At 48.7% G+C, this 16,078-nt stretch overlaps 1 protein-coding gene across 14 annotated transcripts in view; it reads right to left on the bottom strand.

The window, feature by feature from the left end:
* The window catches only part of ncam1a (neural cell adhesion molecule 1a), a 109,861-nt gene that overhangs the window by 3,184 nt on the left and 90,599 nt on the right, over positions 1-16,078 (bottom strand). For 3 of the 14 annotated variants that reach the window (XM_029848396.1, XM_029848398.1, XM_029848404.1), the window contains 7 exons: positions 14,534-14,701; positions 13,362-13,487; positions 12,007-12,021; positions 9,991-10,038; positions 8,851-8,853; positions 6,733-6,857; positions 6,404-6,584 (listed from right to left, as the gene is read on the bottom strand). In XM_029848396.1, coding sequence (XP_029704256.1) covers positions 6,404-6,584; positions 6,733-6,857; positions 8,851-8,853; positions 9,991-10,038; positions 12,007-12,021; positions 13,362-13,487; positions 14,534-14,701 — 666 coding nt within the window. Of the gene's footprint in view, positions 1-3,947; positions 4,163-6,403; positions 6,585-6,732; positions 6,858-8,850; positions 8,854-9,990; positions 10,039-11,771; positions 11,775-12,006; positions 12,022-13,361; positions 13,488-14,533; positions 14,702-16,078 lie in introns of those variants that run through there. The other 11 variants (XM_029848401.1, XM_029848403.1, XM_029848409.1 and 8 more) reach the window with 6 other exon arrangements.

The raw sequence follows: 16,078 nt of genomic DNA on the forward strand, positions 1-16,078 counted from the left end.
CCAGAGACCCTCAAGCACAAGAACCAAAACATCCGGCGGAGACTAATCTACTTCCATCGATCGGATTTGCATCGATTCATCAGCGACTCCTGCGCGACGCACTTGAGCCATTTAGTGTCCCAGACAATCGGGTAACTTCTTAAATCGGGAACGCGGATGTCCGCAGGAGCAAAGCTAGCTGTTCCGGGCGACGCCATCGTGTTCTGTCCTGGGATTTTCCGCCTTTCATCACCTCAAAATTAGTTAAATAAAAGGAGGAGTTACTCCTCTCCGCCACCAGGGGGCAGTCAGGATCATCCAGGACCAGACCAATATGGGTTTTAACTAAATATCCAGCCCTCCCGAACTACCTAAAATAATATTTAAAGCTTTTCATGAGAGGAGAGAATATTCGATCATCTCAAAATGGGCTATTTCAGCACCAGTCCGGCTGTTCTTGCCTCCTACAGATGAGTCCACACCAACAAATGCAGATCTTTTTGATTGACTGAAGAGAATGCACAGCATTTTTCTCCAAACAGGCTCAGCTCGGGAGTTTGGGGGATGTCGTCCTGACATTTCCACACACCCGGGCTAAAAAGGACACCATCTCTGCCCCAACTCGCCAAATCATCTGTGCAGCAGCTTCTTCACCTGCTAAAATAGCGTCAGACTGACCTGCTGAGGTGGACATGAATATAGAACATAGACTGACACCAAAAGATGTCCAGAACATCCATAAATGGACATGAATTCCTCCAGTGATGCTGATATGAGCCCATATTCCACATGTGTGCGTGTTCATTAGCATCTGTTCATTAACATTCGATTAAAGTCAGGTTTTAACTGCAGATGCATAGTTTTCTTTAGATTTTACGGTCCTTTATTCCCAATGAGGTCTTATTTTAACCAAAAAAAACCCCATTGTGACATCCTTTTATTAACCCCCCCCCCCCTTGTTAGGCTGTGAGGACCAAAGAAATCCCATCAGTTTTCCCATTGTGGTGTCCACAAATTAACCCGCTTTATAATTCTTTCAATTACTCTGTTCCTGTCTATCATAATATCATAAATACCTGGTTTCTACTCTGAAGGTCCAGACCAGGGAGGTGGACGAAACCGCCATTTGGCCGAGAAAAAGGCCTCTTTTCCTTTGTGGTATAAATATTCAGTAAAATGTCCACCCACCCCTGGCAGCTAGCTTCAATGCTTCATTGCGACTGGTGCTGTTGTCACTCCTTAATCTTCAATTTATCATCGTTAACGTGACCGAGGTCCCCAAAGAACGTCTCTCTTGATGCTATTGTACTGAGTGAAAGTTTAATACGGCGAGCAAGAGCCCCTGGGAGGAACGTCAGAGGAAAACACCCCCATAGAACCCTCGGAGGAGATAAAGGCTTCCTCTACAGTAATTACGCTCCTCTGCTCCTCCCCCCTCGGCCCTGCTGCCTCGTGGCGGCGAGGACCAGAGCCCAGAGCGCCGCGAACTCAGACTTCAGCGCCGAAGTCGACACTTGTTTTTTGCCGACCTCCACCCGTCCCTTCATTTACATTTTAACAGGAAGAATAAATCATGCGCATGTTTTCGCCGCTGCAGGCTGCTCTATTCCTGCCCGCCGCCGTCACCCAGCACCAAACCACAAATCTCCCTGTCAGGATGGACTACAAACATCTCACTTTGCAGGCCTGTCAGGTACAGTGCTGTCAGCAGGTTCCCCGGCTGACTGCTGATAAGACGGCGGGAGATGAGGCTCACACCGCCCCGGTCTGGAGGACAGCGGCGGCCAGTTTCCAACAGGTCAGACGTGATAAAGCAGCGGAGAACGCCAAGACGGCGTCTTTGCGTCCGTCCCTGCGCCCTCCTGATGGGAAGCCCAGGGCAGGAACATCAGAAGAACCTGGGCCCAGACGTCCAGGAGAGCTGAAAGGTGGCGTTGAGGTGATGAGGAACAGCGTCAGGAGCTCCTTAACGAGGAGCTCAACAAGCTGGGCGAGGGTGTGTTGAAATGAGGGAAAATAGATCTGGAATATCTTCACAAACAGAAACGCGTGCACGAGTCTCATGCGGCTTCAGATACAGAGAAGATGAGATCAGCTTCGAGATCCATCCATGTGGTGGACAGAAAAGAGGACGGAAGGAAGACGTCCACCTCGAAAACAGGACTAAGGACACTTTGATTCTAACTTCTCTGTCTTTTCTGCAGTCTGTCCTCCTTCAGAGTCCGGCCACAGTGAGGCGCTGCAGCACCTTCACACCTCCTCTTTCCTCAAGCAGAGACACCATCAGAGGGAAAAGAGCCTGACTGGAACCGACAGTTCCTCTCTGTGGGGGGGTCAGGCTCTGGGTCAGTTTAACACCGATATGGACCCATTTTTAAAGTGGAAACAATAAAAAGATATTGTGTGTGTGAAATAATCAAACGTTTCCTTCCAGCTTCCAACAGGAAATGATGTGAAGTCACAGGAAACGTGACGTTCTGGCCTTTTAATCACGGATCCCAACACAGACACACAGCGGGCTGATCACTGAAAACGTGCTTTATTAATCAGCTGATCAGGTGACTCTTCCTCGCTCCTCTCCTCTCTAATGGACCCATGTGGACCGGTTTCGGTTCCATCGCAGGGTAAAGCACCTCTAGTGGCCGTGCGAGGAATTACACCCGCTCAGCTGTCTGTGGTCGCGCTGCCAGCTTGTCCATCTGTCTGTCTGGGCCATTCCTCTTAACATGAGACACAAGGTCAATTTGAGGACAATCGGACCCAGCGTGACCCAGATTCTAGTGGCCAAAGGTCTGAGGGACCTTCAGGGATGGAGGAAGGGGGTCAGACTAGTTTGAAGGTCATGTGATCTGAAGGAAACATGACAAAGGTCATGAACCTTGCTCAGGTGTTGAGTTAAACTCGAGCACGTTTCACACGTCTTTGCAGGTTGAGATTCTGAAAGCTCCAGAAAAGCCATTTTACTTCCATGAAAGAAGGAAAAAAAACCCAACACAGTTTATTTCACCCCTACAGTGGTTACATGGAAACACTCATATGCACTTACAAAAACGTCTCGCAGTGTTTTGACAGGATTCTGCGTTCGGGTAAAAAGATAAACACAAGTCATCCAAAAAAAAAAGAAAAGAAAAAACAGACCAAAAAAAAACAGCCGACTTCTTCCAACGAGTATATACATTAAAAACATGATTCTTCTGTTCTTTTTAAACAGTGACATGATAAAGGTGGGTGATCGGAATCTTGCCTGTCTTTCTGGGGTCTTTAGTCTCGACTGGAGTGTGAGAGAAGAGAAATGAGGCACAGCACGTGGACACATTCATAATGCTGGACTGGTTTAAAGCGGCACATTCACGCCTGCTGTCAGCCTGCATGCGGCGGCCATGCTGTCACATGCTTTAACCCTGAACGGGCCAGCGTCCGGCGGCTGCGCCCGTCGTCCCAGCGCTCTCTGCGTGTGTGGGAGGTGAACATTTGTGAGGGGAAACTGTTGGAAATAAAGCGATTGGCCGGAGAACCGCTCGTTTTTCTTTGTTATTCTAAACTTCGGCTACCTGTGTTGAACTGGTTTTCATTTCCTGCTGAACGCCGACGTGACTGATTTCCTTCGACAGGAAAGTCGACGTGTGACACGAGGACAGGCGGGATGGAGCTGATGAAGCTCCGAAGCTGTCCCGACGGTTTAAACTACACGTGGCATCAGACATGGGCAGGGGGGTTGGGGTGGGGGGGAGATTTAGTGTCTCCATCACTTCTTTGTGTATTATTAAGGCATTATGAATGTGTTACTGAATCAATGTGGCAACATTTCCCACCATCATGTTTCCCTTCCCAAAGCTGCACAACAAGAAAACAGATGAACAAAAAAGAAAAAAAAATCAACAGAATCGAAATTGCTCAAAATCTGAGAATGAAGCAAGTACAGAAGCACCCTGTAATAACGTGGTGGAACAACGTCTGGACTCTTCATCTTTTTTTTTTTGTTTTTTTTTTTCTCCATCTTGTGTGTGGCTGCACAGGGGTCAAAAGGCATAGAGAGCAAACCGAGTCTGGGCCAAAGACCTCCGAGGCTCAGACGTCCTCTGTCTCCTCCAACGACATCAGTTTTATGAGAGCCAGAGCGCGGACAGCACCGGAAGCGCCAGAGCGGCCAGACTGAACGTCACACACCGGCAACCCAGAGTGGCTGATGGGTACCGAACCAACGTCCACGGGTGTTTGAAAAGGAGAGAGGTGAAAGAAACAGGAGAGGAGTGGATGACAGATGCCATGGTCCAAACGTGCCCAGAAGATCACACGTGAAGGAGAACACGGTGGGGGGGAGGGGGGGGGGGGGCAGACAATGGAAGCAGGGAGAAGGAGGGAAAAGAGAAATCAGGTCAGAAACACAGAAGTAAACATCTGAAAGATCATTAGTGACTGAAAGGAAACGTGAGTCAGAGGATGAAAGCGAAGCAAAGCAGCGCACTGGCGGCCTGACGTGACGAGGGGGGGCTCACAGGGATGGTGACAGGAAATGACATCAGAGGGGGGAAACGAGACGACTCCACGCTGCATTAAGGTTCCGTCACGACCAACATAAAGGGAAGGTTTTAATCAGCCTTGAAGCAGATTAGCAACACGTCTGAAAAGGCTGCGACGGCCCAGTGGTGGAATGTAAAAAAACAAACGATCTAACAATCTAAATGCTCATCACAGACTCCATCCACAACCTCATTAATGCATCCACGAGCTCATAACAGCCATCAAATCCCAAAGCTGTAGTTAGGGAGCAGCAGCAGACCAGAAAGGCCAACCTCAAGCATCAACAATGGCCTCGGAGAGTCTCTGATGTTACCGAGTAAGACAGAACATCCGTTTATCTCTGTTGAGGCATTACCAACAAAGAGATTCATAGTTTAGCAGACGTAGAAATAAAGCAACCAGTCGTCTCTAAAATCAAGCTTCACTTCACTTGACAGGTCAGCTGGACCTGAATCGGTCATTTAAAAAGATAAATAATCAGGGAATTCGAAGTAAATACAATTGTTTCCTCCTTTCAGGACGAAACTGGAGGCCGGGTTGGTTTCTTTTATTAGCTTAGCGTTAGCATCACACCACTGGCCATGGCAGGGAGAAGGAGCCATGCAAGATTGCACACAAAAAGCCGAAACCGAAAATGTCGGGGTTATGACATGAAGAGATGGGAGACGTCGTGTTATCGAAGCCGCAGAAGTCAACCTTGTTGTTGTTTATTTGGTAGTGCAACAAGCCAAGCTTAGCTGGGGAGATCTGGATGGATCAGTCCACATTTCTGAGACAGTCTTCGTAAATATTCTCAGACTTGTGCTTGTTTCTATTGCGTTAAGTTTTATCCCTTTTCAACCGGACCTGAGGGGAAATCACACGGGCCAGATTGTTTCGTACCCGAACAGATTGCTGCCGATCAGCGCGTGTCTGCGTGTTTGATTTCACGCTCGTGTCTGCGTGTTTGATTTCACATGCGTGTGTTCCACCTTGGAACAATCCTGGAGCTGCATCAGAGGGCCAATTTACTGCTGAGGGCTGGATATGGAAGAGGAGCAAGCAGCTGTTTTAAGCTAATGCTAACAAAAGGCAGAGCTAAAAATAAAGTCGCCTCCCAAAAGCTTTGAGGCATCGCTAACGAAACGAAAACCCAACAGCGAAAGTAACGCTACGTATCCGAAAACTACAAGTATAATGACAGAACCGGGCAGAAGGAAAGGGGGTCCACCCGGGTAAACCTCTGCTGCGGCACAACTGTCAGTGATCCAAACCTCCCACTGCTACATGGCTGCTGGTCAACAAGCACATGAAAAAGAAAATAACGGGTTTCTTTACAGGCCATGCACTGACAGCCGCGGTTTTTAGAGCGTCTCCAGTAAAATGAACCAAATAATCCAGCTCAGAGTCATTATGCAAAGACTGTTAGGCTGCGTCCCCACCCAAATGTAGGCCGTGAAAATTTATATTCGGGTCAGAGACCCTGAAATCAGAGGCGTGGAAATGGTTTGAGATTTTCTCACGAGTCTCAGTCAGGAGGAAACAACTTTTTGTCAAATGGGATGGGACAAAAAAAAACTATTTGGACAAAGTTGTTTAAATTTTGGGCATGTGGGGGTGGAGAGGCAGCCCAACATGGTACACCTCGGATGGACAAACAGGGAACAGGAACACAGACAGACCACGAGGAGGGCAGCGACCTGCCCACCGGACTCCTTCAGAGCAGGATGGCAGAGGTATCAGGCTCGCCAAAAACAAAACGAGCTTCAATGTCAACGCTACGACCCGGATCTGCCCCGTCCACCTTAAGGACGAGGGCAAAGTCGAGCTAATAAAAGAGGGATGATCTCTGCCAGCCTGGCATCTGATTAGGAGTCGCTCTCTGTGGTCATAGCTGAGGATTTCCTGCTCTGTGGATCGGTACCTGGGACGCTGGTGGGCTCAGTGGATGTTCTGAAGGACAGGGTGCCGGGCTGGGATTTGCCATATTGGTTCTCGGCCACCACGTATACCTCGTAGTCCGTGTTCCACTCCAGTCCGCTCAGCAGCACGTAGTCGCTGTTTTGAGGGACGCGGATCTCTGGCTTCCATTCCGAGCCTTTTTTCTGAAGACGGAACGTTGACAGGGACAAGAGTGAGACCCTGCTGTTGCTCTGTCTAATCTAATCAAAGATAATTGGACCTGTTGTTCTGTCAACATTCTGAGTAAAAACTACACACATCAGAACCGGGCATGAGCCTGGTGGTACTCACCGCCTTGTATCTGACGAGGTAGTGTTTGATGGGCAGCCCGCCATCGTCCTGCTTGATCCAGTTGACCTTGAAGCTATTGCCCCTGTTGTGGAACCTGGCTTCCAGTTTGGGGGCGCTTGGTTCCCCTACACATGAAAAACAACAAAAAATGGTTGGCCGAGAACCCAGAAATGTGGATAATCTTAACTCTGACAGCCATCTCATCTGTTGGTTGAGCCAGTTGGTTGAGGGTGGGGGGGGGGGTCACCCAGCATAACCAGCCAACACAGGACCGGTCCATTTATGTTCTCTCTTATGTTGGAGTCAATGAAGCATGACATCTCGACAGACCAGCCTCCTACGAGCTTCTGACTGAAGCGGTTTGAGCTCCGAGAGCAACAGGACACCAAAAACACGCAGACGCTGCTGTAAAAGGACTCATTTTGTCCTGAAAGTTAACGCTTTCAGATGAACCTTCACGTGAAGGTACGATGGCAACAATATTCACCGGCAGTGGGGCTCTTCAGCCTCGCTGCAGGTTTGTGATCTTGGGACGCTCTTAAATCTGGAGTGAGATTATTTATTTTCTTTGACGATCAAAGAGAGACTCTGAGCCTTTGAACCGGTGGTTCAGGTGCTGTTCTCCTTCAGTTCCTCATTATCTGCTGAATGACTGGCGGGCTGCTGGATAATGAGCTTGTAGGCCTCCGTCAGATTGGGGTGTTTCCATCCTAACGTATTGCTAACGGCTGTAAGACGCTCTCCCATTATGTAGATATTAATTAGCTGGTTTTTCCTATTCTTGCTTTTCTCCCTCATCCTCCATGAAGAGAAAATAAAAGGAAAAATAGCGACAGGCATGTTTCCGAGGAGAGAATAAGTCAGTTATTGACGTTCAGCCACTATTCAGCATTTCACGCATCACCGTTAGTGGTTCATTCAGTGATTAAGCATGAAGACAATTCTTCATAGTGCTACACGATCATCTGAGAGGAGCATTCAGCTAGAGAGAGCGCGCAGAGCTGGAAGCAACGCAGACGGTCGTCGTTAGTAACAGCCGGTGGAAATGGACGCGAAAACAGACCTTGTCCGTCCTCAGGGGGGAGAAACGGGGTGAAATTAAAAGATCCTTTAATGGACAAGTTCAGAGATCATCAGTGAGGGTCAGAGGGCAACATTAGTGATTCTCACGGAGCTCCAAACGGAGGAGTTAATGATCCGATGATTGTTAGCTTTGGGGTTGGATTAAAACTGTGAAGACTGAAGAGATGCAAACGCAGAAACACACATGCAGACAGGACTGACAAGAGAACTGTGATGAGACGGGGAAAAAAACAGCCAGTGAGACGGCGCAAACTACAGAAGCTAATTCTGAGGGAAAGTCTGAAGGGCGCGCTGCATGCTGAGCTAATTGTGGTTGTTAGCGTAATGTGAAAAGCAACAACTCGTGCGTCCATCTGTCTGATTGTAAAGGATCCTGGTTCATGGTTGTGGAACACTGTAGTGTTACTCTATAGTGACAGAAATGTTCCCAGAGATGGTCGGACTCATCACGGACGACCTTTGCTCCCCACCAAATCAACCATTTGTCCGTGTGGTGGAGGGTCGGGGACGAAGTGATGCTGAACACGTCACCTTCAGCGAACCCCGAGACCGTCTGCATCTCAAACCATGGTCGCTGAGTCTTTCATCATCGACGGCGTCCAGGTGAAGCTGTTGAGCTCAAAGAATCACTCTCGAGCGATGAGATGATGGAGTCAACGACCAAAACTGAGTCAGCAGATCTGCAGCGGCGACAGCGAGCAGCTGAAGATGATGCAACGAGCTGCTGACATGTTTCCGCCTGAGTGTGGGAGGGGGGGTACACTCCACTCGGGGTTATAGCAGCTCGGACACTAACCCTTACTTTAAAATCATCACAAACATAAACTGCACTTCCTGTCTGACACCACATCTGAGATCTCAATTGTCCTCTATCGGTTTTTACTCCGTAGGGGAGTCGGGCGTCCGCTTCTGGTATAAAAACAGATATTATCGGGTTTCTTTGACTGATTTTAACATTAATCCAACAGTTTCAACCAGATAAAGATAAACATGAATTATTTCTGATGAGCGCAGACAGAAAAAAACAAACATTACCTTCTGTTGGTCAGCGAAGACGACATCGTCAGCACCATGCAAGAGCCACATGACAAAGTCACATGACGAGCACGCACAGAATTGGTCAAAAGGAAGAACACAGCAGAAAGGGGGAGGGGGGGCATACAAAACAGTTTGAAATGATGAAAACATGTCAATCAAATTAACACATGAGCAACAACGGTGGAGAGAAAATGACAAAACCAACACAAACAACCAAAAAATGGAAAAAAAATGGTGTCACAACAAACAAGTTTAGTTTGGTTATTTTCTACATGAAAGAGCAATTAACACCCCCCCCCCCCCCCAAAAAAAGCAAATGAACGCGACTCTTCAAACAGTCACAAACGGAGGAAAATCAGGGTGAAATTAAAAACAACATGAGCGACCAAACGTGATGAGACACAAAACAGGCGGGTGGGAAAGTGGAAAAGTGCGTCTGCAGAGACGACTGAAGCAGCTCTGACGCTCACAGAAGCACACGGCACCGGAGTCTACAGCTCCAGAAGACACCGGTAAACACAACGTCCTGTCACCGACTCCTCCAGTTCAGCCTGAACCAGCGAGTGACCAGGACCTAACAGTCAGTCCAGGCTGGACAGAGACGGGGAGGACAGAGAACACAGAGAAACCAGTGCTGGTGTTGTCAGAAGGCGGCATCTTCCTCCTTTACAGGAAGTGACCTCAGAAGTGAGGAGATGCTGGAATGTCGGGAAGCAAAACTACAGTCTAGTTTTGAGCTCAGCTACAAAAACCAGATGGGTTTTGGGGGGATGAGCTGGTTTTAATGGAATGGGCTCGCCGGGGGTTCGCGTCTACGGTGGCGAGCGTGAGATTGAGCTGTCTGGCGCTGGCGCTGAGGACTAGAACTCACAGTCTGGGAGGAAAATTCATGCCGCCAGCATATTTAACACAGCACGAGATGAGTTTTGGGAACAGATGCTCCGGCGGGATTTACAACGTCACAGCAGTCAGGAGGTTAGAGGGAGAACCTTCCAAATGTTAGTCACGTCTAAATGTCGGGGTCCGTTAGCCGACGGCGTGTCTACAGAGGTCGGACCGTCCTGTGTGAGTCAGAACACGCGTGAAGCAAAGCAGGAAGTGAAAACGGACACACTGCACACTGGCTGGCATACTCACTAAGGACCACAGTGGTGGCAGCGATACGGGGCGGAGCCTCAGACGAAACTGAAAGATGGTGAAAACATGATGAGCAGCCGAACGCCACCTTCTGGTTGCCTAGCAACCGATGAAGATTGACTTGTGTTTGGACACAGACGTTACTGGAGGTTCAGCGGGGTACACACACGTAAGGAGCTTTTGAGATCGTGAAACAGGTTTTCTTTCGGTTCGAGACCCCACACATGAATAGTCGGGCTTTGAACCACACGGGTCCAGATTCCGTAACCACCACATAGATTTTCCCTTTCAAAACCCGGAAATCTTGCGTGATCGCAGGTGATCTAAAACAATCTGACAACAATTGGAAAACGCAGCACGCAACAGGGAAGAGGACATAAAAGCAGAGGGGGTGATGGTGGTCGAGGAAACAAAGAAACTCCCGGAGACAGCGCCAACGTGCTTTCTTTTATTTCCTGTCAGCTCGCTTCATCAGCTCCATTCCGTTCTCGCCATTCGCCATTCCGGAGTCCTGACACAGGAGTTGACGGATTCCCCCACACACCAAGATTTTTGGTCGTAGATATTGAACAATTTTTACTATTTACAAGTGTCTGACCACGTTCGGAGCCGATTATCAGGACAAATTCCCTCTTAACACAACTCAGACCAGAGGAGGATCTTATAGGATAATCTTTTAAGACATTAGATAGAGGGGCGTTTGCTCTCCTTGGCCGGGAAGCGGGAATATTAGTATCTTCGTGTGTGCCCCGCCTCAGTTGCTGACATCGTTCAGAGAGCCGTCACATCTACATGATTGGTCCAGAGCATTTTAGGTGACAAAGGAACCAGAGACCATCGACCAGTTGGACAAAGAGTGCAGGAAACGGACCCACGAGAGCTGGAATGATCGTTAAAGCGGATGGTCGACGTCGTACAAAAGTGCTCCCTGAACATAAAAACCATGACAACACAGCCGATCAGGTGGAACAAAGAAAAGGCTCCGGACTGGAGGTTTGGGGAACCAGCAACATTTCTCCGGCGCTGTAGTTTGATCCCCTGCTGCTTCTAATGGAGCAGAAACGGGTCTCTTTTAAGTTCCACAGCTAATGAGCACGAACTGGTTCCACTTTGTTTAAGAGTTCAGACAGTGGATAATTATGCGCAATGTTTGTGTTGTTCCACTGGCCACGTTCCCTTTCCTTCACAACCACAAATTTCTTTTTAACATTTGAAGGACTTTTCAGTTCAAACCCAGCAGAACAATTTCCAACCGCGATGGTTCCAGGCAGCCGTGTCTGGGTGGAAGCGTCACGGCCTTCCAACACACCCAATGTGGTTAAAATAATTCTCTTCCTCTCACATTTACATTTTCACTTTCATTAAAACACAAAATCCCAGACTGGAATCTGCTGATTTCATAAGACGCTTAACAGAGGAGGAACAAACACCAATCGGGGCTTGAAGAGGGGGGGGGGCTTTGCAGATCACATTAAACAGGTTTTTCAACCTGAACCTTGACAGAAACAAGCTATTTACAGCCTCTTAATATCAATCCTCAGAGCTCAGAACAAATAAATAAAGACTGCAGTGGGGGCTGATGGGAATTCAAGTCAGGTCTGAATATCCGAAACATTCATTTTGCTCAGAATGGTTCCGGTTATATCACCGTCAGCAGTAAAAACAGTCACTCCACAACAGTTAGCGCACAAACTCCCATCATCTTTAGAGATGGAGACGAATACAAACACAATATAAATCAAACCGCAGAAAAATGTTGTGAACATCACGGTGCAAATAACCTTCTGCAGGCTGACATATGGATCAATACCAGAGCTGGAGAAACCCAATCAGAGGAGCAGAACAGACCAGCCCAGGAAATTAAATCATATCTGCAATGTGAGGAACCCATGTCTGAATCTTTACCGGCTCATTTTTCGGGATTAAATAAGAACGTCTGCTTCCTCTCCTTTAAAATTAAAAGCCAATTTAGGCGGTGGAGACGGGAGCAACTACAATGAAAGAAGGGAAACTTACTTGTGAAAGAAAACTCTGAGAGGTCCAGTGGAAAACAGAAGAGATGATGAAAAAAGAGGAGAGGAGAAGAGAATGAAAGTATGAACAGTGAAAATGAGACACATCATGAGCCTGATGCTAACAGCTCAGCAGCGGCCGCGGCCGCCGCGGCTCTCTTATTTAGCTCCCGTGGGATTCAGCCGGACACACTGGATTCTGGAACACCGATTCATACGCAGGTAGAAGGAGGACAAAGGGGAACCAGGCTCTGAGAGGGTGTGATTCTACAGGAGCAGTGGGTTGATGAAGCACACGCAGACACCCGCTGGCACTGGAGCACAGCTGAGGGTTATTTCATGACCTGGATTCATCTGCTGCTTTAGAGACAAGCAGGGTTCTGAGGAGCATGAAAGGATGGAAAAGCAAACAACGCTGCCATTTGTGTCGCCATTTGCTGACAAATGATTAATAATAGCCCCAGAGGAGCTTCTCTTTTTTTGCCAGAAATGTGCCAAATTCAATATCAAGACAGGTCCAAATGACACATTCCGCATCAGTCTGTCATCCTGAAAACCCCCGAATGTCCATCACGGCTGGGATTATCAAACCACTTTAGATTAAACGTCGACAACACGACCGGTGACGCCGCCCAGGCTGGCGGCTGGTCAAAATTTGAGAAGCCTCAAAAAAAAAAAAGACCCAGAATCCTGAAAAAATATGAGCAAAAACATCAAAAGTGTGAACCTCTGAACGGAAGCGACGGCAGGAGGCGAGTCTGCTTTCATTAACGAAGAATATTGCCCTGTTTCAGCGGTGTCAAATTTAAATAGGCGGCACGGTTCCTTACAGAATCTGAGCAGTTCTGCTGGCATACCAATTCACATCACTTAAAGGTGTCCTTCACCCAACGATGAAATTGCACGTTACCTACTCATCGCGGTCTGAAAGGACAAGCTTACGTCAAAATCTCCAAGGAAACAGCTCTCGCCGTCCCCTTGATCAAACTGAACTGCTGTGCAGTTCGACCCCCAGGTCATAGATGATCCGTTTGTACTGAAGTGTAAATACACAGCTGACGCGCTACAATGGGGCGTAAATCAGGTTTTGGAGCGCCGTTTCCTAGAAACGTTCACTAAATCACCCGCGCTGCTGGAGCGACAAGGACAGAGCTGGGAGACGCCTTGGACAAAGACAAAGGGCTGCTCAGGCTTGCGGGCGAACAGGTACAGGCCAGAGGGTGAAGCAGCAGCAGCCAGGTCGGCAGGAGGAGGATGGAGGCTGAAACGGCTCAGACGTGAGCAGGAAGTGGCCTCGGAGATAGTTCCAGGGTCAGATCGCTGTGCGCGCAGCAGGCAGGCAGGCAGGGAGGTACTTACGGACGGGCTCCGTCTTGAAGGTGGTGGCCGCGCCGCTCTCGCCTTCACCTTTACCGTTAATGGCGGACATCTTGACCTCGTAGGTGGTCTCGGGCTTCAGGCCAACGATGACGAATTTGGTGGAATCTGTCAAACAGAAGACACCAGAAAAGCTGACAATGTTAAAAATCAGGTGTTATTAAAGAGACATGAGGCATCGCTGACTGTCAGAGAGAAGAAGCGCCGTCGCTCAGGTGGTTTGGACCCCCCGCCATGTTTGAAGTGACCTAAATGTAACACGTTCAAGTCCGAACGATTGCTTTAGTTTCACACAGTAAAGTGCAACTCTGGGTTTTGGATCGGTACTTTTCATCCTGCCATGAGACCAGATGTCATCCACCCATCAATGAGTATAGATCCAACTGACAGAGAGAGTGTGTGTGTGTGTGTGTGTCTCTTTGGGGCAGTACTGCTGTCCAACATATGATGGCAGCGCTGCTTCACAACCCTGAGAGAAAACTCAGAATTAACACTGCAACAATTTGACGATCCTGCATCAGTGGTTGGCCGTTGATGTTAATCCCATAAACACCTGCGTGAACCTCCAGAAAACCCTGAAACACACATACGTGCGTGTCCTTCTGTCTCTGTGAGGACACCAGCCCAGCTGACACGCTTGGATGGAGTGTATTTGACGATGCCTGGCACAAGGGCTCCTGTGTCTGGCTGCGCTCGCTCTGGCCTGACAGGCGGCCGTGAGCTGACAGCAGCCTGTCAGATGCTGACTGATGAGTCTCGTGTGGCAGCCGCAGTCCCAAACCGTCCAGATTTGTAGGATCCTCAAACCCTCGGTAAGACGCGGGGTTTTATCTGAGGCCTGTCTGAGCTCTGACATTTAGCGTTTCGGCCGCTGTCGCGTTTGGATTAACCGTTACTGGCGTCTCCGCGCAGGAGATCAGGTTCAATCTAATCCCAAATATAAGAGGAGAGGTTTGTGTTTTCTAAATCAGAAAATCTCATCTCGCACATGGATACACTGATGCCTCCACGAGTCGGGAGGATAAGAAGGTTGACACCCTGACACAAAGAACCTGGATTCATGGTACCGGAATCTGCAAGCTCTTAAAAAACAATGCAGATGCGAAAACTCACATGTGATTACACATTCAAAGGGGCGGCGATGTCGGACTCACCTTCCTCTGCTGTGTACTCCTTGCTCGTCCAGCCCTGACCGGGGATGCGCCATTCCAGCCTGTACCTGAGGATGGGGACTCCGCCCACAGAGGCGGGCTCTTCAAACTCGATCACAGCCGTGCTGGAGAAAGGCTGCACCTTTTCAATTTCCGGTGCTGACGGCACCTCTGTGGCAGAAAAGAGAGTTTCTGTAAGTATAAACCGTAAAGCGCTTCTTATCTCTTTATAGACCGATGATGATGGATGGTTCAAATTCCATATGTGCTCGTTGGCAGCTGTTTCCCACCAGTGAGGTGTCTCAGCTGCTCTGGGGTCAGTGATTAACCGGAGGTCTGTTGCCCAGATGAGTCGGCAGTAACGGCGACGCCGCCAGTCTGAGCTCATCTCTGATGCGGGAAGACGGACCCGTTCCCCGTAAGCCTTTGTAGTATCTGACCCGTTCTATGCAGGTTTTACATCTGTAAGGCCGTAATGTGTTAACAGCCACCTAAGCGCCATATTAGGACATGCTCCACATGTGTGTCCTGTGTCTTCTTCATTTAGGTAATAGGAGCTGCTAAAAGACAACACTGGAGCCTGGGGGCCCCTGATACCCCTCACTAGGAGGATGTATATCATGAAGCATCTTCAAGTATTACCTTTTTTGGGCATAACTGAACACCAGACCATTGGGTTGACCATACGGTATAGTGTGAGGTCATCAGAAAAGAAGGTGTTTACTCGGCTCTATAAGAAGGGGGAATTGAGGTTGACTCCCCGGAGTTCTTCACCATCGGGACCTCGAGACCTCCCTCGGACAAACTGCAGTGTTCGATTGATGCCTGACTGTTCTCTCCAATAAACATCTTTGATAACCAAGTCGGGGTCTGCGAAGTTTCCTTCCTCATCAACACATCTCGGCTACCACCAGGAGAAGATTCACAACACCTTCTGCAGACGCCGGCGTGGATTCGTGCTCGCTGTCAGATATTGACATTTTGTCGCGGCCCCACGCGTCTCATCCACAGAATGTAACCTCTGACATCAGTGAGAGACACGGGAGGGTTTGCTGCAGCCGACAGAAGCGGTGGGGGGAGTCACATGACTTTTTTCCAGGAGAGACTGATGGCTCCATCACGACTGACAGCATGAGACACAAAGGCTGTGAGAGCTGTGCTGGATTTACTGGTCTGACAGCGTAGAAATGGATCCATTGCCAGATACCTGTTTTACAAGGGTCGGGCTTAATCAGCTAATTAGCCACGGATGTGTCTGAACCATAACACACAATGAACCAATCAGATTAACTTCCCATCATGCCTCACAAAGCAGGCGCCAGGAAGGACGGGGAAGTCATTTCTCAGAGGCGGAACAGCGCCCGCTCGTTAAGCGAGGGCCTCGTTTAAGGCAGGGACAGAGATTCATCTCACTTCTGAAATCATTTTCTTTCTAACCAGTCTGTCTCTTGACCTGTTCGCGTCGGTGACTCGACAGGAGAAGATACGGCGATGACGGATTTCAAGCCTGATACCGACTGGAAGGAAAATAAACTCCCACCTTCGCTG

The sequence above is a fragment of the Takifugu rubripes genome, chromosome 15 (genome assembly GCF_901000725.2).
Source record: "Takifugu rubripes chromosome 15, fTakRub1.2, whole genome shotgun sequence".
Classification (NCBI taxonomy): domain Eukaryota; kingdom Metazoa; phylum Chordata; class Actinopteri; order Tetraodontiformes; family Tetraodontidae; genus Takifugu; species Takifugu rubripes.